At 53.3% G+C, this 27,228-nt stretch overlaps 3 protein-coding genes across 6 annotated transcripts in view; 2 read left to right on the top strand and 1 right to left on the bottom strand.

Moving 5' to 3' along the window:
• Window positions 1-23,642, top strand: part of RHBDF1 (rhomboid 5 homolog 1) — a 35,401-nt gene extending 11,759 nt beyond the window's left edge. Inside the window, exons 2-19 of one of the 4 annotated variants that reach the window (XM_084216333.1) lie at window positions 2,479-2,623; window positions 4,477-4,610; window positions 6,710-6,811; window positions 9,608-9,821; window positions 11,476-11,682; window positions 12,358-12,480; window positions 12,633-12,793; window positions 14,943-15,194; window positions 17,045-17,156; window positions 17,989-18,063; window positions 18,622-18,783; window positions 18,889-18,989; window positions 19,638-19,701; window positions 20,108-20,202; window positions 21,112-21,187; window positions 21,675-21,775; window positions 22,040-22,193; window positions 22,892-23,642. In XM_084216333.1, the coding sequence (XP_084072459.1) occupies window positions 2,501-2,623; window positions 4,477-4,610; window positions 6,710-6,811; window positions 9,608-9,821; window positions 11,476-11,682; window positions 12,358-12,480; window positions 12,633-12,793; window positions 14,943-15,194; window positions 17,045-17,156; window positions 17,989-18,063; window positions 18,622-18,783; window positions 18,889-18,989; window positions 19,638-19,701; window positions 20,108-20,202; window positions 21,112-21,187; window positions 21,675-21,775; window positions 22,040-22,193; window positions 22,892-23,311 (2,676 nt within the window). In that variant the 5' untranslated portion in view covers window positions 2,479-2,500 and the 3' untranslated portion in view covers window positions 23,312-23,642. Of the gene's footprint in view, window positions 1-2,449; window positions 2,624-4,476; window positions 4,611-6,706; window positions 6,812-9,607; window positions 9,822-11,475; window positions 11,683-12,357; window positions 12,481-12,632; window positions 12,794-14,942; window positions 15,195-17,044; window positions 17,157-17,988; window positions 18,064-18,621; window positions 18,784-18,888; window positions 18,990-19,637; window positions 19,702-20,107; window positions 20,203-21,111; window positions 21,188-21,674; window positions 21,776-22,039; window positions 22,194-22,891 lie in introns of those variants that run through there. The other 3 variants (XM_084216331.1, XM_084216332.1, XM_084216334.1) reach the window with 3 other exon arrangements.
• A 131-nt stretch (window positions 23,643-23,773) lies between these two features.
• Window positions 23,774-26,563, bottom strand: SNRNP25 (small nuclear ribonucleoprotein U11/U12 subunit 25). The gene is made up of 6 exons (XM_084216335.1): window positions 26,349-26,563; window positions 26,179-26,269; window positions 25,999-26,104; window positions 25,841-25,915; window positions 24,788-24,850; window positions 23,774-23,964 (listed from the first exon to the last, which is right to left on the bottom strand). Exons 1-5 carry the CDS (start codon window positions 26,472-26,474, stop codon window positions 24,796-24,798), a joined length of 453 nt encoding a protein of 150 aa, XP_084072461.1. The 5' UTR covers window positions 26,475-26,563; the 3' UTR covers window positions 23,774-23,964; window positions 24,788-24,795.
• Window positions 26,495-27,056, top strand: POLR3K (RNA polymerase III subunit K). Its single transcript, XM_084216336.1, has 3 exons — window positions 26,495-26,620; window positions 26,712-26,799; window positions 26,870-27,056. The coding sequence occupies exons 1-3, from the start codon at window positions 26,510-26,512 to the stop codon at window positions 26,995-26,997; spliced, it is 327 nt and encodes a 108-aa protein (XP_084072462.1). The 5' UTR covers window positions 26,495-26,509; the 3' UTR covers window positions 26,998-27,056.
• The last annotated feature ends 172 nt before the right edge of the window (window positions 27,057-27,228 follow it).

The following is a 27,228-nucleotide window of genomic DNA, read 5'->3' as shown; positions in this document are numbered from 1 at the left end:
GTGGCAATTTAGGAGGGGAAACTCAAAACAGATTTAATCAGAAGTCTTTCACAGGGTTTCACGTTATTGCAGCAACTTTCGGGCAATACAGGCGTGATTCATCCTCTGCCTTCCTGGCCTGGCCTCACTGATTGATAGAGCTGCAAATCCTGCACGTTTGTATTCTTTACACCCAGAGCTCCTGCTCACAAAGGCAGCTCTGTAGGTAGACAGGAAGGATGTTGGGTGATGTTGGCTCAGTGGTGAGGGGCTGGAAAAAGCAGAGTTGCTACTTTGGAGGCTCTGAAATTGCCCTTGAAGGCTCAGGAAGGAGGCTCCTGAGTTGTGTGAAATAGATTGTGTTTGGTTGTGCCAGCGTGGTGGCTCTGTCTCTCTTGGCTGGTCTCTTATTAGGACACCTTGAGGACATGTGGTGTTTGTGATCCTCAGAGCTAAATGCTGAAGCTCTTTGCTGGAGTATTTCAGGTATGAGAAATTTGCTTTGCTTTCTGACCTCACCATGAAGACAAATTTGCAAGACCTTGCCGTAAGTCGTGTCTCATAGCAGATTTACTCATACCAAGCACAGGCAGGAGTTCCCCTAATACTCTCACTGCTATCTTACAGGAAGTTGAACAGTTGTATTTAGCCACCCCTGCAGCTCAGCAGGGAGGGAAGGAAGGATTTGTATCCCTCTCATGCACAGTGCTGCATCTGTGCAGCAGGACTGTGGTGCATGTATGAAGGGCATGTCTGTACAGGCTAGATCATGAATTCCCAGACTTTTGGGGGCCTGTGGTATTTGCTGAAACCCAACCTTCATCCACCTACAGCTGAGTCCTCCCTTTCTGTCGTTCTGGCTCAGCTGAGCACAGCGCTCCTGGCAGCCGGCCCAGCCCGGCGACTGAACCAGCAGCTGGCCTTCAGCTCCTTTTAGATGAGATTCTCTTCTAACCCAATCCAGATCATCCCCCACTCCCATTTGTTGACCTATTTCCCCCCTGCCTGGTATCTTTTGCAATGGTGTGTGTAGCTCCCTTTCCAGAGCAGCTGCAGGGAGCTGTGGGAAGATGGTGGCAATGCCCTGCGAGGCAGCGCACGTTTCAGAGAGCCAGTGCCTAATTTAGGTTGGGAGGGACCCGTGCAGGTTGACTGGCAGGTTGACTGCAAGGCTGGGATAATTCAGGCAGCTCAGGGCCTTGTTTTGTTGCGTGCCAAATGTCTCTGAGGGTGGAGATCCCTCTGGTCCTGGCCTAGGAGTTGGCCTCTCAAGGAAGAATCTTATGTGTTAAACTCACTCTGCATTTAAAATAAATGAGCTGTGTTTACACTGTAAGAGCACTAAGTTTTAATTCCAACAGAGTTTTTCTCCTACTCTCTGTCAAACCTGTGTGCCTGCTGATTTAACTGGTTGGTTATTCCATCTGTCCACTGTGGTGAAGAGGCTGGGCTGCTTGATTATTTCTGTCCCCTGTGGCTAAGGGCCAGAGGCCAGGCTAGGTCCATGCAAGGAGAGAGCCCGGAGGGAACGGAATCTGTTGTCCCACTCAGCACACATGCTTCCCACTGTTCACTTGAAGTTGTGTGTGTGATAGGAGAGGAAGAAATACAAACTTGTATTGTAATTTAAGCTGGAAAGTACCCGTGGAGGCATCTGAGCTGATCTGCCTCCAGTGAAATCTGTTTTCTGAATTGTTTCTCTGAGTATGCACAGTGAAGTGTGTGCTCTGCCAGCCTGAAAGATTCCTGTGATCCCTAACAGGAGGGCAAAACTGCAGCAGAGCGGGCAAGATGACAGCGAGTCACTCTGCTCACTGCGGCGTTCGGATTACACAGCGGTTTTTATTTAAATACCATATCATTATTATTTATGTATGAAAACCACTCTTAGTTCAGGATTAGTGCCAGTTCTCTAATGTTCATGCTATACTGGTATTGCTCTGTGCACTGTGCTGTGTTTCTAGAAAATCACTACATTTAAAAGAGATTAGAAACAGCGATGAGAAATGGCCACTTGTTAATTGCTAAGTGGTGGGTGAATTGGGAAGTGTGTGCTTGGCTTCGGGTGGGCAAAAAAGGGTGTTGGCAAGTCACAAGCTGGGTTTAGAGGGAGGTCAGTGGCTTTTGATACTTCAGTTACTTAGCAGGTTGGTCTGGATCCAGATCTCATTAAGATTTAATTCATGGCTTGTTCTTAAGGAATCTGGATCTCACAGTAGTTTCAGCAAAAATCTTCATGGGAGGCGACTTCAGCTTGTGACTGCAGTGTCTGTATCTGGCTCGAGGCTCTGTGTCCTCTGAGTGTCAGGTGCTGAATGAGCAGTGTGGGCACAAGCTGTGAGCCCTGAGCCCTCATGAGGCACTTTGGGAATTCATCCCACGTGGGGCTTGGGGCCCATCAGTCACAGCAGGGAGGAGAACCCTCTGCTCACCCTGCCAGCATGGGCTGTGAGGGATGAGCCAGATTCCCTCCTGACTCTGGTGTCTCCCCTCTCCTAGGCCTGAGGACAAGCGTGGGACGATGTCGGAGGCAAGGCACGACAGCACGAGCAGCTTACAGCGCAAGAAGCCACCATGGTTAAAACTGGACATCCCGGTGCCAGTGCCCTTGCCTGTGCCAGAGGATCCCCCCCAGCCCGTGCAGGTACAGGGGGGAGGGTTTGTGGAGCTGGGGAGGGGTGTGCAGGGAGCATCCCTGTGCCTGGGATCCCCATCAGTCCTGGCTTGGGGAAAGGCAGTGTGTGGTGGCAGGTCGTGAGGCCACATAAGAAGGGGCAGAGCCTTTGAGTAAATTTATGAGCAGTAATTAACTCCCCTTGAAGGGGATGTGGGAGGGATGAGGGTGGGTGGCTGATGTGCTCACATCAGTGGATGTGAGTGTTTGGATGTGGGCATTGTGAGAAGCGTCTTGGCTGGGACATGAGAGTGAGGTATTCAAACAAGCATTTCTTAAGGGGACTGGAGGACTGAAGGTCTCCCAACAAGCATGAGAGCCTGGAAGTGCTGGAGCTTGTGCTGAAATGAGCAGGGTATGAATCTGACTTGTGAATAGCCAAGGTAATGACAGACTTTCATCAGTAACAGCAAAGAACAGTTACTGGCAACACAAAGATGTTAGCAGCAGGAGGAGCATAAGAGGACCATGTGGGATGAGAAATACGCAGCACTGAGGAGTGCTGAAGTGGAGATGAGGTGATAGGTTAATAGGAGCAGTGCAAAGCATGAGAGTCAAACACCCTCATTTGTGCTGGGGATAGGGAGAGTATCAGGAATACCTGCTACAAGGTATTAAAAACTGCTGTAGGGGTGAGACCTGGGTATGAATGGTGGCTGCTTGTGTGGCCTTGCTGCAGGAACAGAGACTCTGTGCACTGAAGGCAGAGCCAGAGCTCCATGGCTGTGTACAGGGCCCGGGTTCAGTCACTTATGTGAAAAAAAGTTTAGTCATTAGAGAAATGGAGGGTTACACAGCTTCCCTGGAGGGGGCTTGTCTTAAGAGAGAGGACAAGCTTGTCTTAAGAGAGAACTTCTATTGCACTCGGAACAGCAAGAACTGTCCTCTACATCATTCTGTGATCCAGGGACTCAAATGCACTTCACTGACGGGACGGCTCCTGGCAGATGAATCTTGGTTCTGGTCTTCCCTTGGAAGGAAAGAGTTTGGGGGTCAGTCTGTAGGGATTAGAAGTGGAGTTTAGGGTTTTACCAGTGCAGGCTGAAACCTTCTGGATCAATTATTTAAGGCTCTGATGGATCTTGCATTATCTGGAATCTCTAAATCCAGCTGGGCACCTGGAGGGACACTCTGCTTATAATGGAAGCTGGTGGAGGTGATGCTCTCTGCACAGCCCAGGCTGTCAGGATAAGAGTGCATTGTGTGCTCCTCTGACTTACAACCTGAGTATCTACATAAAAGATAGCAAAACTGTTAATATAAGTGGAAATCATTAGCTTTCTGGGCTAGAGAGGCTGAAGTAGTCTAGAGGCAGAGACAGTGTCTGACCAGAGGATCGATCAGAGCTTCGCTTGCCAGAGGAGCAGTCTGCTCAGCCTGCCCTGTACAAATGGGACATGGTGTCTCTGCTGAGCTGATAAAAGTGTATTCCTGGGGAGGCAGGAGCTGAGAACAGCGTGGTGAGTTGTGTCACATTTGGTAGGTGACGTTTAGCCATGACATGTGAGTGTGCCCAGGCAGTTAGGCTATGAACAAAGCTTTACCCAGCTTGCTTAGGCTGCACCAGGCAGCAACTGCAGAGCCACCCACAGCTCTCACAGGCTTTTAGTGCAGCTCCAGAGCCACTTAAGGAGCAAATCCCACCGACTGCGCTTCTCTTGACCTTGTGGAGTGGCCTATTCTCTTGCCCTTGTGGAGCAGTCTAGGAGAGTGTGATTTGGGCAGACAGCAGCCAGGAGGATGTGCTGCAGGAGCTCAGGCAGTCCATGTTGAATTGCTGACGTGCCCATCCCAGAACTCTGACTCCCTGCCTTCCCTCGCAGCCGACGCGGCGCCAGGCGTTCCTGCGGAGCGTGAGCATGCCGGCCGACAACAGCCGCGTGCCGTCCCTGCCGCACGACCCCGCCAGGAGAGCCGTGCTGCAGCGCCAGACCTCCATCACCCAGACCATCAAGAGGTGAGGCACCGAGCTCCTGGAGCCTGCTGCAGTGCCTTCTGCCATCCTGGAGCTGGGGATTCGGGATTGCCTGCTCATCCCCTTGCCTGTCACTGCAGGGTTGGGTTGAGTCCCTCATTACCTTGTGAGGTGTGGAAGGGTGGGTGCAGGTTGGTCCCCAGTGTAGAAGCCCAGTGGTGCTGTACAGCCTGTCTGTAGCACGTGAGGAGACGAGTCCTGGGAGGAAGATGCTGGTGACCGGGACAATGAATGGTATTTCCCACTTACGGACAGATTTTGGCTGCCCCCATGCCCTGGGGGGCTGTTTCTCTGTAACAGGATGTGTCAGGCCCTGATGTTTAGCTGTGACTGTAGATGGGGTGTGCTGGGCGTGCTTTGGTGCAGTGTCTGAGAGCACATGGTTGCTGGGGGAGGCAGAAGCCCATTGGAGCTGTGCAGGGCTCTCAGCAGCTTGGCTCTTAGCACTGGCTCATTGACATGGCTCTGAGGGGTGGCGGAGAGCAGGGAGAGGCTGCTCTGGTCCTGTGTCCCACTCCTGCAAAGGGTTGTCATTATGAGACTCTTGACACATGGCCACACAGAGCTGGATGCTCCCAGTTTGCCCAGAGGGAGTGGCTCTCCCAGCTTCTCTCCTGAGATGGCTCTTTTCTGTCTCTGGCAGTGTGTCAGGCCTGCCTGGATCCCAGGAGCATCCCTGGAGCTCCGGGGGTCAGGGGTACTTTCAGCCAGCCAGGCTTCGCCCACTCACAAAGGAGCAGCTTTCCAGCTCTGGGAGATCTCCCACACACTGTTTTCCTTTGCCTCAGACCTTCCCCAGCTGCCTTGGTGCTGAAGCTCTCCTGCATCAGCCCACTCTGATCCTGCTTCTTGTGAGGTTGGGAGGGCTGAGCCTGTGAAGCAGCATCTGCTCTTTTCAGGGCTGTGGGCAGCCTCTGGGCCTGCTGAGGCTGTCCTTGCACACCTACACTGCCTCTTCCCTTGCCTCCCTGCTCCTGACGTGTTCCTTGCCAGGACAGCTAGGCAAGAGCACGTCAAGGATGAGGGGGTATCCTGGGAGGGTGCTGTGGCAGCCTTGACAAGAAGTATTGGGTAGAAGGACCTGGCTGACCTGTCCCAGAAGTCCTCACAACGTGCAGTTTGTATGTAGGGGAGTGAGGAACTGTGAACTGCTTTGGTGCTACTGTGACAAATTTACTTTGGGAAGGATTTAACAAGGAGCAGAACTGCAGGAGATGCACACATTACACAACACTGGTAATAAAAGCATGAAATGAGTGGATCAGAAACAAGGCCAGGGAAATGGAAAGTATCAAGGCCTAAATCCCTGTTTTCCATTTAGCAGAGCTAGGAATACAGTGGAGAATGCAGACCATACATCCCTAAGTTGTGTTTTGGGATTTGTTTTGTGAGTCCAGGAAGGCTGACTGCCAAGTCTTCTGCTTAACACAGCCCTCAGAATGCACAGAATGTGAAACTGCAGCAGGACTCCATACCATCTTCCCTGGTGGACGCAGATCAACTGTGAACATAAAGTCAAGCCTGTGTAGTCCAGAACAAGGCATGGGAGTGATTCATATGAAAGCATGTAACACCATTTCCAGTCTTCCAGGGTGTCTGAGATGTCCATGCAAATCAGCAGATGTACCACAGATAGACTTGTGCACTAGGCAAGATCCTGTCAGGGCACCAGTCACCTGGCTCTAAGCAGATCATATCTCAGCCTGCTGACACCTCCATGGTTTCACACTGGTGTCCAAAGCCAGCTGTGGAATCTGTAGCTGAGTGTCTGGGCTGAAGAAGGCAAGTCTCACAGGGGGAGCTGAGGGGGATGGCACTACTCCTGGTACCTTCCAGAGCAACGTGAGACACACATCACAGGTGCACCAAGAGAATTCAGCAGCCTCCTGGGTTCAAAGATGCTGCTGCTGTGTTGGCTTGAGCTTGGTTGTTCCTCTTAGGTCGTGCTCTCAGCTGGAGGCCACTGTCACATGCAGTGGGGCACCACTGCTGCCCATGGGGCTATGGAAGGGGATGCAGCGGCTGCTCCTCTCCACAGCCCTGGAGGTTCCTTCCCCTCAGCTCTCTTTTCTTTGCAGCAGACAGGTTCGGTTTCAGAGGAGTCAGACCCTGCCCGCCCGTGGGCACCGGGGGGGCAGGAGCTCCCTGAGAAAGCGGCAGTCCCTGCCCCGATCGTTTTTCAGGTACTGGTAGCACTGAGTGTGAAACCCACCCCTGCATGTGTGTGCCAGGGCTGTTGTGAGCTGCACAGAGTCTGGCTGTTGCTGAGATCACATTGCCTTCCCAGGGCTGTCCAAGAGGCCTACAGACAGGCAGAGTGAGAAAGTTCATGTGTGCCTCTAACAGAAAACAATTGTCACTCCTACTAAATGTGTAGGCAGCTGTCAGTAAGTAGCATGGACTAACAAGCTGTCCAACCCGCCAGCCTCACTCCCTCCTGCCTTTCCTAACAAGCTGTCACCCTCCTGGTGCTCACCATAGCTGGAATATCTCCCCAGGGCAGCCTTGGCCCAGCCTGCCTTTGCTGGCAGCAGTGCAGCATATGTTGGCCCCAAAGCCTTCTTGGGGCAGGAGGGGAAGGAGAGGAAGCAGCACCAAACAGACGCTGTTGTGTTGGTCCAGAGGGGCTCAGAGCTGATGAATGGAATACAGCATCCACTCTTTCCCTGTTGACATCATGGCTTTTTCTAATGCAAATGTGACTGTCTTCTTTTTGAGGTGGAGCTCTTTGTTTACTTAGCACCAAGGAGATGAGCCACTCCAGGAGTCCAGGGCACAACGGGGCCATTGACCATCACCCCAAATCTGGAGCTTAGGCAACTTTCAAACCCGACAGACAGTGTGACTTTATGCATGGCAGGGACTGGACCTACTGCCCTGTATTCCTGTCTTGCCATCCTGCACTTGGCCAGCTGCCACTCTGGCACTGTGGCTGCCTTTGGGGCTGCTTGTGTTTGCCCTTGGGCTTTCAGGGCTGCTTGGCTCATCGTGACAGAAGAGTGACAGCTGACTCTGATGTTGGTTGTTACGGTGCCCTGGGGACTCTGAAGGATGTGATGGAGTTCCCAGCTGAACAGAAGCATTCAGCATCTTCCCAGGGTGCTCCAGATGCCCTAAACTCTTTAGTGGGCTATTTTGGCTATGATCTGAGAGGAGTGGGACAGCTCTTCACCCTGGCCCTGGCCCAGCAGTGGTCTCTGGCAGTTCTGGAGTGTTCCTCACTGTGCCAACAGCTGTGGTGGTGCTTGTCCTTCCAGACCAGTGGGAGCACAGTTTTGGAGATCTCTGAGACTGCTGCTGGTGGTGCCACTCCTCAGCAGGCTCATATGGGCCCAAATGACCCTCAGCCCCTCTCTCTTTAAGGCCCTGTGTACAGGCTTGTCACCCAAGGTCACCTTGCTGTTGAAATCCTGGTTAGAGCAGCCTGTGGGGAGCCCTCTGAGTGCTCAGGCTGTTCTGTGAGGTGTGTGCTGTGCCAGAGCAACTGGCAACTTGACCTCTGTGCTCTGGGCTTGGTGGGTCTGTCAGGGCAGGGGCTGGCCCTGGGCCTTTGCTCTGGATGGAGAGGAAGATTGATGCAAGGAGATGTGGGTCTGTGGGAGCAGAGAGGTGCCCCAAGATTTTCACATAGCCCCATCTCCAAAGGCTGGCACATTGACTTGCTGGTGGCACTTGGGTCAGTGAAATCAGGTGAATTCCGGCAGTGGCCTGCATGACCTCTGAAGGGTCTGTTCTGTATCACTGTGAGAACAGGGAGGGCTGAGGAAAATGTGTGGTGGTTGCATATGGAAGGTTTTTTCCAGCGAGGCTGTGGACTTCAAGCACACCTTTTGACCTGGTGGCAGAGCACCTTCACCTGTTGGTTGATGGGGTTTTTGCTTGGAAGGGTACAAAACCACAGGATTAATTTCCTGTCCCCAGTGCACTGTCTCAGTTCCCATGTGTGGCCTAATGCTAGATTTACCCCAGCCTTTACTCCAGTGCTTATTTTAATGCTCACTTTGTGATCTGTGAGGTCTTGCTTCTCAGCAGCTGGAGATCCTGCCCCTGAGCAGGGGGGCTGAGGGTTTGGATTTGGCTTGGACTTTCAGGTTTCAACACCTGGGCCAGTCAGCTGTAGGCTGAGACAGCTTGTCATCTCCTGAGGATGGATTAACCATGGTGGGAACTGCTTGGCAGGGCTGCCGTGACCCTTGTAAGTTTAGGGTACCAGCTGTCCTGCAGGATTTGAAATAGGCTTTTAGTCTGACTTATCCTGATCCCTCCCTGCCTTTCTGGGATTTTGCTTCTGATCCACTGCTCTTCTGTGGCAGCAGCCACTTGGCAGCAAACCTGCCTCGTGGCTGCAGCCTTGTGCTCCTGCTTCTGCAACCAGCAGCTTAGAAGTGTGTGTGTCTGCCTTTGCAGAGACCAGAACTGCAGCAAGTTTTGCTGTTAATGCTACCCTTGAGGAGGTTGGAAACCCTGCAGCATGAGATGGAAAAGTTAGGGGGATTCTGGGAGTGTGGAGGGGAGGCTGGGAGAGAAGAGAGATTTCTGGTGGCTTTTGGGACAAGTTACAGAGCTACGAAACAGTCTCACAATGGGGACCTAGAGCTGGCCTGAAGATGGTAAGTGCAATAGATGGTTTTTAAAGTGAAAAAACACCTTTCACCAAGTTATTTTCTGAATTTCTGTACCATTTCTTTTCCTTTATTTTTAGAAAAACTCGGAACAAACTGTCCTTTGCCCACAGTGTGTGTCTCCTGTCATTTTTCTTCTGTCTTAAGAGACAGAATGCTGTTGCTGGTCAAACATTTCTGGCCAGCATCTGTCAGGTTGCTAAAACCAGCTGAAGACAAGCTGCGAGATGCTCCTGGGAAAGAGTTCTGTCTTTGAATTGGGGTGGGCTGGAAGTGACCACCAGAGCTTTGTCTTTTCACGTGCACAGTCCAGGCAAACATCCTTCTTCTTAGCACTTGTCTGCTGGCATCTTTCAGAGGCACAGCAGACTGGTTTGGGGTGAGCAAAGACAGCGATGCCACTCAGAAATGGCAGAGGAAGAGCCTCCGCCACTGCAGCCTGCGCTACGGGAAGCTCAAGCCTCAGGTCATCCGGGAGATGGACCTGCCCAGCCAGGACAACATTTCTCTGACAAGCACAGAGACCCCTCCTCCTCTCTACGTGGGACCCTGCCAGCTGGGCATGCAGAAGGTGAGTAACCTGGGACACAGGGACAGAGGGACAGAGGGACAGAGGCAAGGCCATGGCTGAGCTCCCTGCTTGGTGTCTTCAGCGCGTTGGCAGCTTGACCTGTCTGCAGGCTGAGCTCTGCCTCAGCACGTCTGGGCTCTGTGCTCAGACACTTCTCACGTCCCAGGTACAGTTTGGCAGCTCTCTCTGCAGCAGCCTCTCTGTGGTCTCGTTGGCTGAGATCCCTCAGCTGCTGTGGTGGCTCACAGCTGTCTTTGTCATGCTGTGACTGTGGGGATCAGGGGTGTGCAGCATGAGCAGCATTTCTGCTGCCATTTTGAAGGACAGAATTGTGTTGTACCCAGAGTAAGCACTATGTTGGACCCAAATGAACAGTATCAGGTTTGGAATCCTGGGGACATTTGCCCTGCCCCAAGCAGAATGCAGGCTGTAGCACAGCTACTGTCCCTCATTATATTTTAGGACTTTGAAAAGTGTCTCTTGCATCAGTGGTGCTACAGCTCTGCTCTTGGGTCCTCAGAAGTGATTTTGAGTGTCTGCAAAGGGCGCCTGGGTTTGGTGCTGCCTCCTGCTCATTACCTTTAAGTGTGACCCAAGGGGGCAGGGCCCAGATGAGCACAGCCAGTGACCAGAACTATCCACAATATCCAGCTCTTCCCACTGCTCCCCTCAGTGACACTAATTGGTGTGGTTGATGGCTGTGCTTGGTGGGCACCAGTGGGTGACTGGGAAAACAATTCCTTCCAAAGCAGGTCAGTCTGTGACCTGCAGCCTGGCAGCAGCACTAAAGCAGAGGAGAATGTAGTGCGTTTTTCAATCACATTTTGCCTTGTTACCTTCTTCTCTTAAATGTCTTGCACCTAATCTTTGGTCACAGGAGACTTACAAGTATTGTTGAGCTGTATGTGGGCTACATTAAATCAGAACGTGGTGTCAGTAGGTGTGAGCTCATTAAGCTTCCTGTTGAGTGTGCAACTGTGGATTAAAAAAGCTCGTAAAACTTTGGGATAAAGCAAAGAGGTCTTATGGAAACCACAGCTGTGATGATGTAAGGACAGAGGCAAGGTTTGTAGCTGAAGGCAATATTTTCATTACGCTGATTCGTATGTTTGGAATAAGTGAGAGCGCTGGCCTGAGGAGTCCCAAAGAAGGGCTTGCAGCTCCTGGAAGCTTGCCTGCCTTATCCAGCTGCTAAATTTAATTAATGGAAGCAGATGTAAATATACAGTAAAGTTTCAATAGGATAACAGGAAACTGCTTAAGTCCTGGGCTGTCCAGTATCAGGAAGGAAACTAACTAAAGAAAGAACATTTCTGTTTTCAGAGATTTCTCAGACTCCTTTTTAGGCAGCACATTCTCTGACTGTTGAGCTCATTGGCAGGTGAGACAATGAAACCAAGAGCTTAGGAAGGGCTGGAGGAGGTTTGGAGTCTTATGCGAGATACTGAAACAGATTGGTTGACAATAGTCAATACTAACAAAAGAAGAAAAAACGCAATAGGTTATTCCTTATCTCCCTATTGTAGAGCTGCTTGTTGGTCCCTGCAAGCTGCTTCTTGGTCAATCCCTGGAGCCATGGTCTCAAGAGGAGAGAGGAGGCTCGGTGGGACAGACTTTGGGGGTGGCTGGACTGATGTGCTGCTCCTCTTGGCAGATCATCGACCCCCTGGCGCGGGGCCGGGCGTTCCGGATGGCCGAGGACACGGACGGCTGCAGCATCCCCCACACGCCCATCACGCCCGGGGCCACCTCCCTGTGCTCCTTCACCAGCTCCCGCTCGGGCTTCAACCGCCTCCCGCGGCGCCGCAAGCGCGAGTCCGTGGCCAAAATGAGCTTCCGAGCGGCCGCCGCGCTGGTGAAGGTACTGCCTGCTGCAGGGCACCGACCACAGGGGTCTGCCCTGGGCCGTGGGGCAAGGAGCTGCTCAGCAGAGGGGTGGGGATGGCTGTGCTGGAGGGGAGGAAATGAGATCACCTCCTGGTGTGTTTCGGCCCTGTGTGCAGGAGGCAGGACTGGCAAGAAAGTGGGGATGGTGGTTTGGTTTTGGTACAGGTCTTGCTTTTTCTTTATCGGCCTGGGGGCTTTGATTCCCACGGCCAGCAGCCTCAGAGCATTCTAGCAGGTCCAGTTCAGCCCGTTCTGGACCTTTGGGTGGTCCATGTGCACCTGGTAAGCAGCCAGGGAAGAGCAGAAATACCTGAGGCTCTTGCTATACAAGTCTCTTCATCCTGCCCTGTGCCTGCTGTCCTGGGCTCAGGGATGCTTTTTGCTGTGTCCAGTAGCAGCCATCGCTGTGGTTTGGCCAGACACATTGTACAATATGTGCTAGAGGAGCCATGGCAAGCCTGGAGGTGGACACAGTGGCTTGAGGAGTGGGGTGACAGCTGTGTGTCTCACCAGAAGGGTGTCACACATCACATCTGCTGTGCTCCATCCACGAGCATGAACCAAGCTCAGCACGTGGGCTGCCTGTGCACGGCCTGGGGTGGGTTTGTGAGGTTCTGGCAGTGCCCCATGTCCCTGTCCCTGGCTGCAGGGCCGCTCTGTGAAGGACAGCACCCTGAGGAGGGCCCAGCGGCGCAGCTTCACCCCTGCCAGCTTCCTGGAGGAGGACACGGTGGATTTCCCAGATGAACTCGACACGTCCTTCTTCGCTCGGGTGAGGGGCAGGTCTGGCACGCTGCTGGCCCAGAGGCAGAGCAGGACTCTGGTTCTGGCAGGACTGTGTGTGGCAGAGAGCAGAGATGCTTTCTGCCAGGGCTGCTGTCTCAAGTTGGCTCCTTCTGATGGGACTGCTGTCTCTCTGCCCAGGAAGGAGTCCTTCATGAGGAGCTCTCTACTTACCCAGATGAAGTGTTCGAGTCACCATCAGAAGCTGCAATCAAAGATGCGGAGGTGAAACCTCCAGATCAGACAGATCTCACAGGAGGTGCTTTGGACAAAAATGAGCTTGAAAGAAGCCACTTACTACTGTGAGTATCTTCATGGTCGCTTCCAAAGCCTAGCATGGGGTAGCCAAACAATTTGGAGTGGGGCCTCCTGCATGGAGGAAGCCAAGATGTGAGTGCTGTGGGTGCTTGGTGCAGAGCTCAGAGCACTGCAGTGATGGGTTTTCTTTAAATCCAGCTGAAGACCTCCTGCCCCAGCTACCTATGATGTGAAAGGTGACTCTGAGGCCACTTCTGCAGTCACTCCAGCAACTTCCAGCTTCATACTAATGTGTTTCAGAGATTGTATCATGCCTTGAGGAAGCAAAAGACACTTTAAATCAACTGTGAGGATGCTGAGGGCCCAGCCTGTGGCTATGGAGAGCAAAAGTGAGAAAGTTGTTGCCATTGCCACAGTCACCAGTAACTGTTCTCATGCTCCAAGGAGCGGTGAAGCATTGCAGAGTGTCGAGCTGGGCTGCATTCCTCACTTGAAATGAGAGAAAGGTGTGGCACCGATGCTGAGAGCCCTACAAATATGTGGGTGGTGCTGTACTGTGTGCCTGGATTTTTTCCACCTGAGTAACTGGTACTGAGTAATTGCTCTGTGTTGCTTCCGAGTCAGCTCACCCCAGCAGAGAGCTCTGCTGGGTGTGAACATGGAGCAGACAGGGAGGTCCTTGTTGTGGTTCTGCTGCTCTCAGCCTGTCTTGCTGTGCTGGCACTTTCCCTTCAAGTGTTTCCAAGAACTTCACTCAGTTTAACATAAGGGGAAGCACAAATGGTGGGAGTTTGTTGTCACTCCTCTGAGATGGTTTCAGTCTTCTTGGTTCCCTTTGAATCTCCTTAAATAGTTTTATTTATTGAGGAAAATACATTTTTTTTCATGCTTCAGAGAGCTGTTATCAGAGTCACAGTTGGGTGTCCTTTCACGTGGTAAGGTGTTTATTTGTTTGGGCTTGGGGAGATTTCCAGCACTGGAAACACTGGGAAGCAGCATGTCCACCCCACAGAAACCACTTGACCTCTTTGGCAGGAGCAGGCTGTGGTGGAACCTGCACCTTCTGCTGCAGAAGGGCTTCCCAAGGAGAAGCTGGGATATTCAAATACATCTTCTGCAAGGTGCAATATGAAAAGAGCTGAAGTTTCCATCAGTATTTTGGCTACAGAGGTTCAGATTCTCCCTTATACTCTTGCTTGTCTGTACTTCAGAGCTGTCATGATCTCTCCAGATACTGCAGTCATCTTTCAGAAGAAGGGTTGTTGGCTGTTTTCTCTCAGCACTTCTGACAAGCACTGTCTTTTGTGCAGAGTGGGACATTTGGGAAGCCAGAGGAGGTACAGTGGACTAGAGCAGGTGTCAGGAGCATGCCTCCTGCAGTGCCAGGCAATGAGGAGGGTGAAATGGGAGGGAGTTGGGTTTTCCTGGTCAGGTCTGACCTTCACACTGCTGTCTAAGAGCAAGGAAATACAAATTTATCTGGATGTGATGGAGCCTTAAAAAGTAGGTATTATTCACCAGTAACCTGTGCAATGTTAATCAGATCTACTTTGACAAAAAAGCCTTCTCTTAGCTCAGGGTACTTGGGATTTTTACTGTGTTGTTGAAGCCTGCTTTTTTTTTTATTCTGAAAAATGCACACATTGGTACAAATAAGGGAGGAATGGAAAAGAGATTGGGAGAGGTAGCTGGTACAGCTTGCAGCCTCTGACAGTGCTGCTCTCTTGGTCTGGGAAGCTGCTTGGATTCACTTTTGTCCAATTTGCCAGTCCAGTCACATTGAAGTGAGACATTGAAGTGCCATTTAAAGGTGGGTATTTCCACTGCTGGGCTAAACTCCACTTCCATTTCATAGCAGAGGGCAAAGTGAGAGGATTGAAGTAGGGGAGGAAGTAGACATGCCTAAGGCTGAGGGGTGCCTGTTGCAGCCCAACAGGCTGCACCTTTAAACCTCAAGAGCTCCTCAGTGGTGGGGCTTAGTTTGGCATAGCAGCCTTGTGCACTCTCTGTGTGTTTGCTGTGCTTTCTGCCACTTCTGTGCTTTCCTTTCCTGGCTCTCTGTAACCCTTTGAAACGCAGCTTCAGGGCACCTTGTCTGCCATCAGCTGCTGCCCAGCCCAGAGGAGATGGGACAGACAGAGACGCAGGCCACGCAAAGCCTGGTCCCTATTTCTGTGCTGCTTTTGATTTCAGCCCCCTGGAGCGAGGCTGGAGGAAGCAGAAGGACGGGGGCCTGGCGCAGCCCAAGGTGCGCTTGCGGCAGGAGGTGGTGAGCGTGAGCCCGCAGAGGCGCGGGCAGCGCATCGCCGTGCCCGTCAGGAAGCTCTTTGCCAAGGAGAAGAGGCCCTACGGGCTGGGCATGGTGGGCAAGCTGACCAACAGGACCTACCGCAAGCGCATCGACAGCTACGTCAAACGGCAGATCGAGGACATGGATGACCACAGGTGAGAGCTGCGCTCACAGGGGCTCCCTGCTTTGGGGGGACCTGTGGGAACGTTCCTCACTTGGGGTCACCAAACCTGGGAACGTTCCTCACTCGGGGTCACCAAATGTTGGACTGTTCCTCATTCCGGGTCACTAAATTGGGAACGTTCCTCACTTGGGGTCACCAAACCTGGGAACATTCCTCACTCGGGGTCACCAAACGTGGGAACGTTCCTCACTCAGGATCACCAAACGTGGGAACGTTCCTCACTCGGGGTCACCAAGCATGGGAATGTTCCTCACTCGGGGTCACCAAATGTGTTGGTGTTTGCAGGGGTCCCAGGATGAGGGAAGAGATGAGAATCTTGACTCCATGTTTCAGAAGGCTGATTTATTGTTTTATGATATATATTATATTAAAAGAAAATGATATATTAAAACTATACTAAAAAAATAGAAGAAAGGATTTCATCAGAAAGCTAGCAAGGAAAGAAATGGAATGATAATAAAATCTTGTGACTGACCAGAGTCTGAGACAGCTGGACTGTGATTGGCCATTAATTAAAAACAACCACATGAGACCAATCAAATATGCACCTGTTGCATTCCACAGCAGCAGATAATCATTGTTTACATTTCATTTCTGAGGCCTCTCAGCTTCTCAGGAGAAAAGATCGTAGCAAAAGGATTTTTCATAAAATATGTCTGTGACAGGTACCAGTCGTGGGTTTTTCTAGGACTGGATTGAAGGCACTTGAGACAGTAATTCATGTTTGGACTCAAGTGTTTATTATTTCTTATCAGTAAAACAGTCTCACTACTCTGAGTTGGGCAGCTTTTCATTAGAAGGCACAAAATGGCCAAAAATCTCTTGTTCCAAGGTCTTTTAAGACTAAACTATGCAATTAAGAACTGACACCTGGATTATTTTCCCTTTTAACCCAATAACGATCCCAAAGAGCCCCAATGGGGACTTTTCTGCCCAATCACAAAATGCCACCCAAACCCATAAAGAAGAAGGAAGAAGAAGCATGGGGAAGAAACCCAGGATGACACCCTGTGCCCTCCATCCTGCTTCCATCCACAACACACTAAAAATCCCAAACCCTCAATTTCTCACCAAGTGATACACCCACACTGCTCTCTCTAATCTATTTTGCACTTTTGTGAATTCAAGTCTATCTTGAAGTCTAAGAAACTTTCTCCATGAATAAAAGTCAAAGTCAGTGCACCCCTGGGCGTCAAGACACCCCAGAGCAAACAAAGAAATATTCCCAGTGCCCTGGGTTTCCACACCCATGAACTGCTGAGTGAGGGATTGCTGCTGGCCCTTGGGGACTCGGATCACTGGGTGCTGCTGAGCCCCCCCATCTTTGTCCCTTGGAGTGCAGAGCCAGCTGCAGCTGACAGCAGCTTTTGTGTCCTCACCCCGCAGTTTGGGACCTCACCCAGCTCCCCACGGTGTGTCTGTCCCTCTGCTGCCTGGAGGGACTGCAGGTCTCTGTGCCACCTCCACTGTCCTGTGGTGAACAGCAGGGCTCAGCTATCCCTGCCTCTGGTCATTCCCCTAGAGACATTCTTTCAGAAACACAGCACAGCTCAGCATTGGGCTTTGGTGTTCCCATGGATGTTTTCTTGGGAAAGGGGGGTTGTCCAAGGTGATGGGGGAGTCAGAGTAAACAGGTTCTGTCTTTGGCAAGACCTTAAGTCATTGCCTCCTGCCCTGAGCACTCCTAGGTGATCCTGGCCACGTACCCCAGATTTTGGCAAGGTTTCTGGGGGAAAACAGCAGCTTTTCCCCTCTTTTCTGTTAGCAGATGTAATATGCCTGTGTTTTTGCCTCTGATCCTTTCCCCTTCCCTCCATGCAGGCCTTTCTTCACTTACTGGGTCACCTTTGTGCACTCACTCATCACCATCCTCGCTGTGTGCATCTATGGCATCGCCCCTGTGGGGTTCTCACAACATGAAACTGTTGATTCAGTAAGTGAATCCCCTTGACATGCCTGGACTGTGATTGAGTTTAGCCCTCAGCTGTTGTGTCCCAGCATACTGGCTCCTTGCCTTCCTGGCTGGGTGCCTGCTGTCCAGCCTGGGGGGCTGCCTGGAGGGTCTCTGGGAGCCCCCACACCCCCTTTTGTCTCTCCTGCAGCCACAGTGCTCCTGATGTCAGGTTTTATCTGGCACAAAGCACGGTGGCTGTGCTGGCAGCACTTCCAAACAGCTTGTTCCCCTCCTGGTGGAGACCAGAAGGATGGTCAGGGCCGGGAAACACTTCAAACCTGAGCTAAGTTTTTGCTACAGTTGCAGGATTTTCTTTCTGCCGGGAGCAAAGCTGACTTGTCTGACTTTGGGAGCTGATTTGAAGTTGTTTGTAGCCTTTCCACACGCTGTTAAAGGTTTCTGGGGTACAGATATCTCTACAGCCATGTCCCTGCTCCATGCAGGAGATGTCTGGGGAGCTTCTCAGCTGCATATCTGACAGCTTCCAGAGCACCTGGGCCTGCACTGCCTGTGGGTGCTGCCTGTGCTGCTCAGCTCTGTGGAGCTTTGTGCAGGCTCAGGCCACTCCAAGGGCTACAGGCCCTGGGATTTCTTGAAAGTTGATGTAGCCAGAGATAGACATTTTAAATGAAACCTTGACATGAAGGTGCCCACACCTTGATGGGGGTTTACATGTGATTCTGCAAAAAACCAGATGGAGAGGGTTGTGGGCTCTGTCATTGGCTGTGGGGATTCCTGTTCATCCTGGGGGCTGTTTTCACCAGTCCCTGGGGGCTGGAGCTCACAGGGCTCTTGCTTTCTCTCCTTGTAGGTCTTGCGAAACAGAGGGGTTTATGAAAATGTCAAATATGTTCAGCAGGAAAACTTCTGGATTGGCCCCAGCTCAGTGAGTGCTGTTGGTGGGACTGTTAGTGAGTGGGACTGTGCTGCAGCTGTGCCACCCCATGGACCAGAGCCCTTTGCTGCATGGAGCTCAGGGGTCTGCTGTCACTGTCAAGGAGCAGCAGTGCTCCCAGCCCCAGCTAGCCTGCAGAATGGGGTGCCTGGAGGTTGGGATGGACCTTGGCTTTCCTGCTTTACACCCTGTTCTTACAAAGACAAGCATGGGATTAGAAAAAATGCAGGAGCTGCATGGTGTGTGATAGCTTTCCTGATGCCATTCCCCTGGGAAACACAAAAATGAAGAGAAAACATCTCAAAGTTTTCTTTCCCAGCCTTAGTGCTGGCTTTTCTGGGGCTATGGGCAGAGAAATCCCTGAGCTTATGTTCTGGACCTGTCTCCAAAGCAAATATGGAGAATGTGCATGGTATGTGTTGGGCTTCATCACGCAGGACTTGTCCCTGGCCCTTGAGTCTGGATAGGGCTACCCCTAGCAACTGCACCAGCCTGTTCTGCCCAGGCAATCATTGCCTTGGCTGAGCTGAGTGTTTCCATCTCTGCCAGGAGGCCCTGATCCACCTGGGGGCCAAGTTCTCCCCGTGCATGAGGCAGGACCAGCAGGTGCACAGCTTCATCAGCGCCAAGCGGGAGAAGGAGAAGCACTCGGCGTGCTGCGTGCGCAACGACAAGTCAGGCTGCGTGCAGACCTCGGAGGAGGAGTGCTCAGTGAGTGCCATGGCCCTGCTCCTGCCAGCCCTGCAGCCTCAGGGCCACTTCTGCTGATGCTTCTTCCTCTGGGCTTCATGGTGACACCTCTCCTCTCTCCTGCAGTCCACGCTGGCCGTGTGGGTGAAGTGGCCCCATCACCCCAGCACCCCGATGCTGGCAGGGAACAAGAGGCAGTTTGGCTCTGTTTGTCATCAGGACCCCAGGTAGGTCCTGCCTGGCCCAGCTGCCATCCTTGGGGGGACAGGGCTGCTGTACAGACAGTCCCAGGCCAGTGGATTGCTGGATGAGGCAGCAGCAGCTCTGGAGGGTTGTGGGGCAGTGATGTCCCTGCACTGCAGGGGAGGCTGATGCAGGGTGTGATCATATTTCTGCTCACCCCTGGTCTCTGTTGTGGGCTGCCCACCTGAACAGAGGCTTGTTGTGAGCTGTGGGTGCCTTCCTCAACCCTCAACCTGTCCTCACCTGCTCCCTGCACAATTCCTGCTTGGGGGGCAGCAGTCCCAAGCCTAGCACACCTCTGTCCAGGAGCCCAGCCAGTTGCTGGCTGCCCTGGCAGAGTCACTGTGGGCTGGTGTAGAGCTGAAACCAGCTCAATTCCTGCCCTTGGGGTGTGTCCCCCTGGAAGGGATCCAGTTTGTTGCTGGGCAGCTGTGTGCTCTCTGCCTTTGTGATCTGTGCTGGAAGGAGGCTGACCAGCATGGCCTTGGCTGATCCGGTCTGGTGTGTCAGTGTCACCCCACAGGGACACAGGGAGCTGTGGAATGGCAACCTGGGCACAGGCAGAGTGTGGAAATCCTACCTGGTGCTGGGGAAAGGTATTTCTCAGGCTGATCTGTGCTTTGTTTCTGCAGGGTGTGTGAGCAGCCAGCCTCGATGGAGCCCCACGAGTGGCCAGATGACATCACCAAGTGGCCGGTGAGCATGGCCAGAGGGACAGGGCCTGCATGGGCAGCTGCCCTGTGGCATTTGCATCCCACTGTGCAGAGCCTCAGCTGTGCTGCTGGGAGGGCAGGGCCTCTGGAGCACCAGCTCGGGGCAGCCGTGCTGTGCCCAGCCAAGGCTCAAAGCCCTCCAGCAACAGAAGCTGTGCCAGTTAAAGCCCTGGATCCTGTCAGGGTAACAGGGAGGTGGAAACCAGTTCAGCCTCGGGCTGGAGAGGAGGTGTCAACTGATGTTCAGGCAGATGGAGTATCAGGCACCATCCTGCTGTCAGAGGGAGCTGTGTCTGGGATCTGGCTTCTTCCCAAGGGGCTGTTTTGATTTTACCCAGCCAGCAAGCAAAGCTGTGGCTGTCTGACTGCAGCCTGTTGTTGTTTTGCAGATCTGCACAAAAAACAGTGCTGGGAATTACACCAACCACCTCCACATGGACTGTGTGATTACAGGCCGGCCCTGCTGCATTGGGACCAAGGGAAGGTAGTGAGTTTTCCTGTATGGAGGGACTGGGTGTTGGGGTGAGACAGGGGCCTTTTCAGGTTGTAGACACAGCCATTTGCCCTCCTTGTCCTTTCCACACACAGCCCAGAGCCCTGCTGGGAAGGGGAGTTGGACAAAGCCATGACAAGACTCCCAGATGGAGCAGGAGTCTGGGATGAGCAGGAGTTAGCAGCCAGCCTGAGGCTGGCACAGCAGGGTATCTCACTCAGCTGCTCCTTCAGTATGGAGGGATTTGGATACCAGTCTGGAGGGATTGAACCATTCTGCTGGGGAGTCCTGCACTTTTCCTGAGGAATGGCCAGCTTGTTCCTGACAGGCTCCATTGTCTCCAGCCTGCAGTCCACTCAAAGGAGATGCCAGGAAATGGCCCACTCTGGGTTTGCAAGAGAGAAAGATGCTGTTTTTCTCATGTTATCCCTGAGCTTGATTACTAACCCAGTGCTTGGACTTGGCTTTCCCTGCTAGGGAGAAAAATGTGTGCTGCCCCAAGGAGTTTGTCCCTGAAGGTCATGACCAGGACACTGTTGACATAGCCCCCCCTTCCCCTCTGCCAGCTGCAGAGGCACAAGACTCCCCCAGTCTGAGACACAGCTTCCCCAGGCTCTGGTGGCTCTTCCCAGCTCTAAACAGCAGCTTTAGGAGCTGCCTTGGAGCCATGGCATGCAGGTCTGTGGAGCTTTCCTGGAGGAGAGAAGCAGGAGGGGTGTGTGGAGAGGCACTGGGCTCAAATGGGACTGTGTCTGTGCCTTTGCTGTGACACTGCAGCATGTCAGGGGCAGCTAAAGGCATCAGTTCTCATGGATGGGATGGGAAAAGGAGAGTGGGTGGCCTGGGAGAGCACTGGAATGATCCCTTGTGCTTTCTGTGTGTGACTTGTGCCTCCTGCAGGTGTGAAATTACCTCCAGGGAGTATTGTGAATTCATGCGGGGCTATTTCCACGAGGAGGCAACGCTCTGCTCTCAGGTAAGGGTGCACCTGGGGGGTTCTGTGGCTGCCCTCCTCCCTCCAGGTGCCCTCTGCAGCTTGGCAGGATCTGGGATGGCAGTGCTGCAGATTAGGTGGGAGTCCTGTGCCCTGTCCCACCCTGAGCCTGGAGGAAGCTGCTGCTCCTGGCTGGAGTGGCAGAGGTGGCTGCATCTGTCCCCATTTGGGGGCCAGTTTGGGACTTGGGCTGGCAGCTGTGACAGGCCAGCACAGGACCACTGTGACAGCAGTGGGAGAAGGATCCACAGTCTGCTCTGTGGGCAAGCAGATGCCTCAGCTCTGGGTGCTGGGGTGAAAAATGAGGGCTTAAAGCTGCCGTAGGGAAGGGGTTGTGTGAATTTGTGTTGGAGACAAGGCCTGATACTTGGTTCAACAAGAAGTGGGAGGGGAGCCCCTGTTCCAGAGCTATCTGCAGTGTGCCCTGGGCTTGGAGAAGGACCGCTCTCCACACTCACTTCTGCCCTAGGTGCACTGCATGGATGATGTCTGTGGGCTCCTTCCTTTCCTCAATCCAGAAGTCCCTGACCAGTTCTACCGCCTCTGGCTCTCACTTTTCCTCCACGCTGGGTAAGCAGAGGTGTAAAACTTCCACTATTGGGGTGGGGACACCCTCAGCCCAGGGATTGCTGTGAGGGTTGTGGCTGTCCTCATGGGGACACAGGGATCTGAGCTGTGCTCTGTGCCAAGGTTTGCCATCCTGTGTTTGTTGGGAGGGATTAGCAGCGTGGGTAAGGCCAGAGCAGGAACTCTGAGCAAGGCTGGGGACAGAACATGAGCACAGGGGTGACTTCAGTGGCTGCTGCTTCAGCTTCTGTACTCTGCACTTGGCAGGATCCTGCACTGTCTGGTTTCAGTCTGTTTCCAAATGACGATCCTGCGGGACCTAGAGAAGCTGGCAGGATGGCACCGCATCTCTATCATCTACCTGCTCAGTGGCATCACTGGGAACCTTGCCAGTGCAATATTTCTACCCTACAGAGCAGAGGTGGGTCTCCTGCAGCCCAGGGTCCTGGTAACTTGCCCTGAGCACAACCCTTCTCTACATGCCTGTGCCCCTGTGGCTGGGGCAGAGCCACCAGAGCTGGGCTCAGCAGTGCAGCCTTGGCACTTGTAGCTCGAAGATGGCAGCACACCATCATTTAACTGCACCATCCCCCTGGGTACCATGGGCTTTCCAAGTCACTGGCCTGGGCTGGCTGCAGGAAAAAGGCTGCTTCTCCTAACACTTGGGGGATTGTCCAGCCACGGGGTGAGAGAGGCCCCAGCAGGCTCAGAATCAAGTGTGGTGTCACACACCCTGCACCTGAGAGTGGCAAAGAGCAGAGCTCACCATGCCCACAGGAGACTGCATAGCTGGACCTGCAGGAGCCTTCCAGCTCCTTTCATAAGGAAAACTACATGGTGGGTGGGGGGAGCCAGGAGACTGCCTTCAAGGGCTTCTCCCCTCTGGAAACTTGAACCACATCTGCCCTCCTTAGTCTGTTCTGCCCTCACACCTTGATCCTAAATCTAACCAGGCCCCTTTACTCCTGGCACCCCATTACATGGATGAAGTTGCAGAGTCTCTTTGCCAAGAACCACTCAACAGGAGTTGAGTAAGAAGTAACTAATTCCTGGAGCTGGTTGCAGAGGCCAGGCAGGTGGCATGAGCCTGACATTATCTGTAATGCTCTTCTTCTGCAGGTTGGCCCTGCAGGATCCCAGTTTGGAATTCTGGCCTGTCTCTTTGTGGAGCTCTTCCAGAGTTGGCAAATCCTGGCACGCCCATGGAGGGCTTTCTTCAAGCTGCTGGCTGTGGTGCTCTTTCTTTTTGCCTTTGGCCTCCTGCCTTGGATCGATAATTTCGCTCACATTTCAGGATTTATCAGTGGTTTCTTCCTCTCCTTTGCCTTCCTGCCCTACATTAGCTTTGGGAAGTTTGATTTATATAGGAAACGATGCCAAATTATAGTTTTCCAGCTCATCTTCATTGCACTCTTCTCAGGACTGGTGATTCTGTTCTATTTTTACCCCATCAAGTGCGAGTGGTGCGAGTTCCTCACTTGTATACCCTTCACAGACAAATTCTGCGAGAAATACGACCTGGATGCACAGCTCCACTGACAGCAAAGACTGGCTTCTCGAGCAGGCCCTGGAGATGGACTGTCTTTGCATTTGCTGTGCCAGTTCCATGGGGACAAAGCCTCTAATCCAATGACACTTCTAACCCTGCCCGTGGTTAATTTAAACTGTCTCCTTAGCACTTGGCAGGCATGGTTTGCCTTATCTCAGAAGACTCTGAAAAACAGAACGTTTGTGCCTTGTTCAATTGTATTGAACCTTTTCTGCTGCCATTATTTTTATTACACTAGTTTCAATACTACATTTTTAACCAGAGTTGTTTACTACTGCTAAGGTGGTGATTAAACGGTGAGGTAGCGTTTTAGCTACTGTGAATTGTTCTGAGTAGTCTGTGCCTACCTTTGTTAATTAATCTCACTCCTGCTGTTTCATGTACCCTGTGGAGCACCCAAACCAGCCAGATATACATCTGCAGCTGGAAATAAGGGCCTGAAAAGCCTTAAAAACTGGAGGGTCTCTTTAATCCCTGGAATCCACATACAGCTCAGAGGCAAACACCATAAACAGCAACTGTAAAAAACGCGAGAATGTCCAGTCAATGGAGTTTGTTCCTCTTTGAAGTGTGACAGCCTCTTCCTCCAGGAAGATGCTGAATCCACAGTCTGGTCTTGGTAGGGCTGGATTCTCTGCTCTCTCTGTTTTAAGAAAGAAAATATTTGTCAGTGACAATAATGACTGCATGCTGGGCTTTTCTCACCACGCTGCCATGATGGTCCAGGAGGGACCAGGCAGTGCCAGAGGTGACTGCTGGTCACAGGCAGTGACCAGTGGCTGTTGTTAGGGCACACATTTTGTTACACTGGATCTTGAAAATATGGCAATGTTCAAAGAAGAATAAAAGCTAACTGTGGTCAAAAAGGAACAGTTTTTATCCAGCTACCTGGAGAGCAAAACAACATAAGGCTGTGGACAAGCTGCTGTTACCCCTGTTCTTCAGCCACTGTGACTGTTTCTAAAAGCATAATTTAAAACTTACTAAGCCTGAGAATCTTGGCTACATCTTGTGTTTGTGTGCACAATTTTCTCAAAATAGCAGTATGAATACCAGAAGTATGTCTGCATGAGTTAGAAACCCAGCCATGCTCCTGACAATGATTTCCAGACATTTAAAAAGCCTAAAAGAAAGAAAGGTCCTGGAAGCAATCAGAGCAGCAAAAGAACACTGTGCTTAATGAGTCTCAAGACAATGTAGAAGCAGGTTGAGAGTCTAAACATAGAGTCAGCTATTCCTGCTGCTGCTCTCAGTGTGTGTTACCTGATGTGGCTGAATTATCATTCCCTGCCCCGAGAGGAACACAAAAAACACTACCAGGATCTGGAAACAGGCACCAGCCCTGTGCAGGCATTCAGAAATATTTTGCCAGCCAGCAGAGAGCAGCAGCATCAGCTCTGAGCCTCATCACCACGGCCTGGGGATGATGAGGAGCTGGGAGCTCTGGGTGGACATTCAGGACTTACCCCACAGGTTACTTTCGAAGCTTCTTTATGAAGCTGACCTCGTCCCGGTTCCTGATGCCATACCTGAACACAGAGTTAGGCTGTTAAATGCCAGCTTCCCAGGAAAAACAACTGTGAAACCCCAGAGATTCATCTTTCCCAGGGACAGAGGGACTCCTACAATCCCATGCTGTGCTCTACTAGAGGACACATTAAAATTCCCACTTGTGTATGTGGGATGTGCTGCCAGCACTGAAGGATCTACTGATCTACCTTTAACTGTAACAACCCCTTAAATGCAGTATCTGTCACCCAGACTCTCTCTTCCAAGGACAGCTTTGATTAGGGCTGTCTTGCTGAATTTTTAGTACTTTAGACCACCTTTTCTTGCTGGTCTGCAACAGGCTGGCAGACCCAGCACTGCAGGGAAGTGCCTCATCCCCCCTTGCCTCAAGAATGGGCAGGGAAACATGGGAGTCACCTGTGAGTGTTGTTACCAGACTGTCTGAGCAGCTCCAAAGATCAACACCCATCCTTGGGTTTCCTCTTTGCTTGGCATTTTTCATAGAATCACAGAATGTTATGGGGTTGGAATGGACCTTACAGAGCATCCAGTCCCAACACCCTGCCATGGACAGGACACCTCTCACTAGGCCAGGTTCCTCAAAGCCTTATCTAACCTGGCTTTGGCCACTGCCAGGGCTGGGGCATCTACAACCTCCCTGGGCAACCTGTTCCAGTTCCTGTTCCCTGCTCTTTCCTATCCTACATCAGTATATGTGCTCAGCTGAGTAACTGTAACCATCTGCAGGAGTTCAGGAGGGACATGGGGTGCTCTGAACTGGCTGAACCCAGTGCAGGATGGTGCTGGCTGAGGATGAGGAACCCCCTGAGGCCAGCCTGTCCTGCAGAGAGCCTCTGAGTCCGACTGTCCCACTTCTGTGGGCAGTGCTGTCCCACCTACCAGCCAATGTCCAGGGCCCCGATCCAGGGCACAATCTCCCAGCTCAGCCCTGCCCCTGGGGATGCTGCGTGGGCTCCTCTCAGCCCCCCAGCGCTGACTCGGTTACTCACTCTCTCAGCTTCTTCCTGTCATCCGCCAGCTTCTCTCCATTGAACGTGAGGTGGTACGTCCTCCATATGTACTTCCTGCGGGAAAAACACTCAGGGGCAGCCGCGGAGCGGGACCGGGCTGGGATGCGCTCCCGAGCCACCCGCCCGGCCCCGCTCACCAGCTGAGGTGTTGGACACCGCCCTGCCGCGCCTGCCTCAGCTGGATGTGCCGCCGCAGCGCCTTCTTCAGCTCCAGCACCGAGGCGTTCTGCACCACCACCACGGCTGCGGGCCGGGGAGAGCCGGGTCAGGCCCGCCGCGCCCCGGCCCCCGCCCGCCCCGCCCGGCCCCGCACGCACGCACGGTCTCGCCGTCCGCCTTGCACACCCGCACCGTCATGGCCTGCCCGTACTCCAGGGCCACCTGCGAGCCGATCTCCTCCGCCGTCACCTGCGGGCGAGTGACGCGGCCGTGAGCCCAGCCCAGCCCCGCCGGCCCGGCCCGGCCCGGCCCCGCGCCCCGGGCCCACCTGCGGGGGGAGGTCGCAGAGCAGCGGGTCCTGCACCAGCCGCGCCAGCGCCGCCTGGAACAGCTCCAGCACCTCGGCGTGCGCCAGCTCCTCTGCCGGCTCCTCCGCCGGCTCCTCGGCCGCCATCGCCGGAAGGGGCGGGCGGCGCGGCGGAACCGGCGATGCTGCTCTTCTGCCCGGCCTGCGGGAACGTGCTGGTGGCCGAGGAGGGGCCGCGCTGCCACCGCTTCGCCTGCACCACCTGTCCCTACGTGCGCAACGTCACGCGGAAGGTACCGGGGCGCGGGGGCGGCCCGGGCCGGGGGCCCGCCGAGCCCGGGGCCCGGTGCCCGCTGAGCCGCTCTCCCTGTGCCGGTCCCGCAGGTGACGAGCAGGAAATACCCGCGGCTGAAGGAGGTGGACGATGTGCTGGGCGGCGCCGCGGCCTGGGAGAACGTGGACTCCACGGCAGGTAGGGCCGGGCCGAGGGCCCGCGCGGGGCTCGCTGGGCCCTGCCGGTCCCTCACGGCGCTTTCCCGCAGAGCCGTGCCCCAAGTGCGAGCACCCCCGCGCCTACTTCATGCAGATCCAGACGCGCTCGGCCGACGAGCCCATGACCACCTTCTACAAGTGCTGCAACCCGCAGTGCGGGCACCGCTGGCGGGACTGAGGGCCGCGGGGAGCGGGATCACGATTATTGCTGCTCCTGCAATAAACGCGGCACTGCGGGCAAGGCGGCGGCTCTGCGTGGTTGCTTTGGGCCTGGCAGGGAGGGGAAGCAGGCTCCGGCTGGGTGCCGTGCCCGTGCTGCGGCCCCGGAATGCACAGGGCAGGGGTGATAAAGGCACACCGAAACACCCGTGCTGAAACCGAGCTGAAGCACGGTGAGGAAACCCCAGCC

Source organism: Fringilla coelebs (assembly GCF_963513975.1).
Source record: "Fringilla coelebs genome assembly, chromosome: 16".
In the NCBI taxonomy this organism is placed as follows: Eukaryota; Metazoa; Chordata; class Aves; order Passeriformes; family Fringillidae; genus Fringilla; species Fringilla coelebs.
Note: the sequence above shows the minus strand (reverse complement) of the source record. Positions and strands in the feature narration are given on the sequence as shown.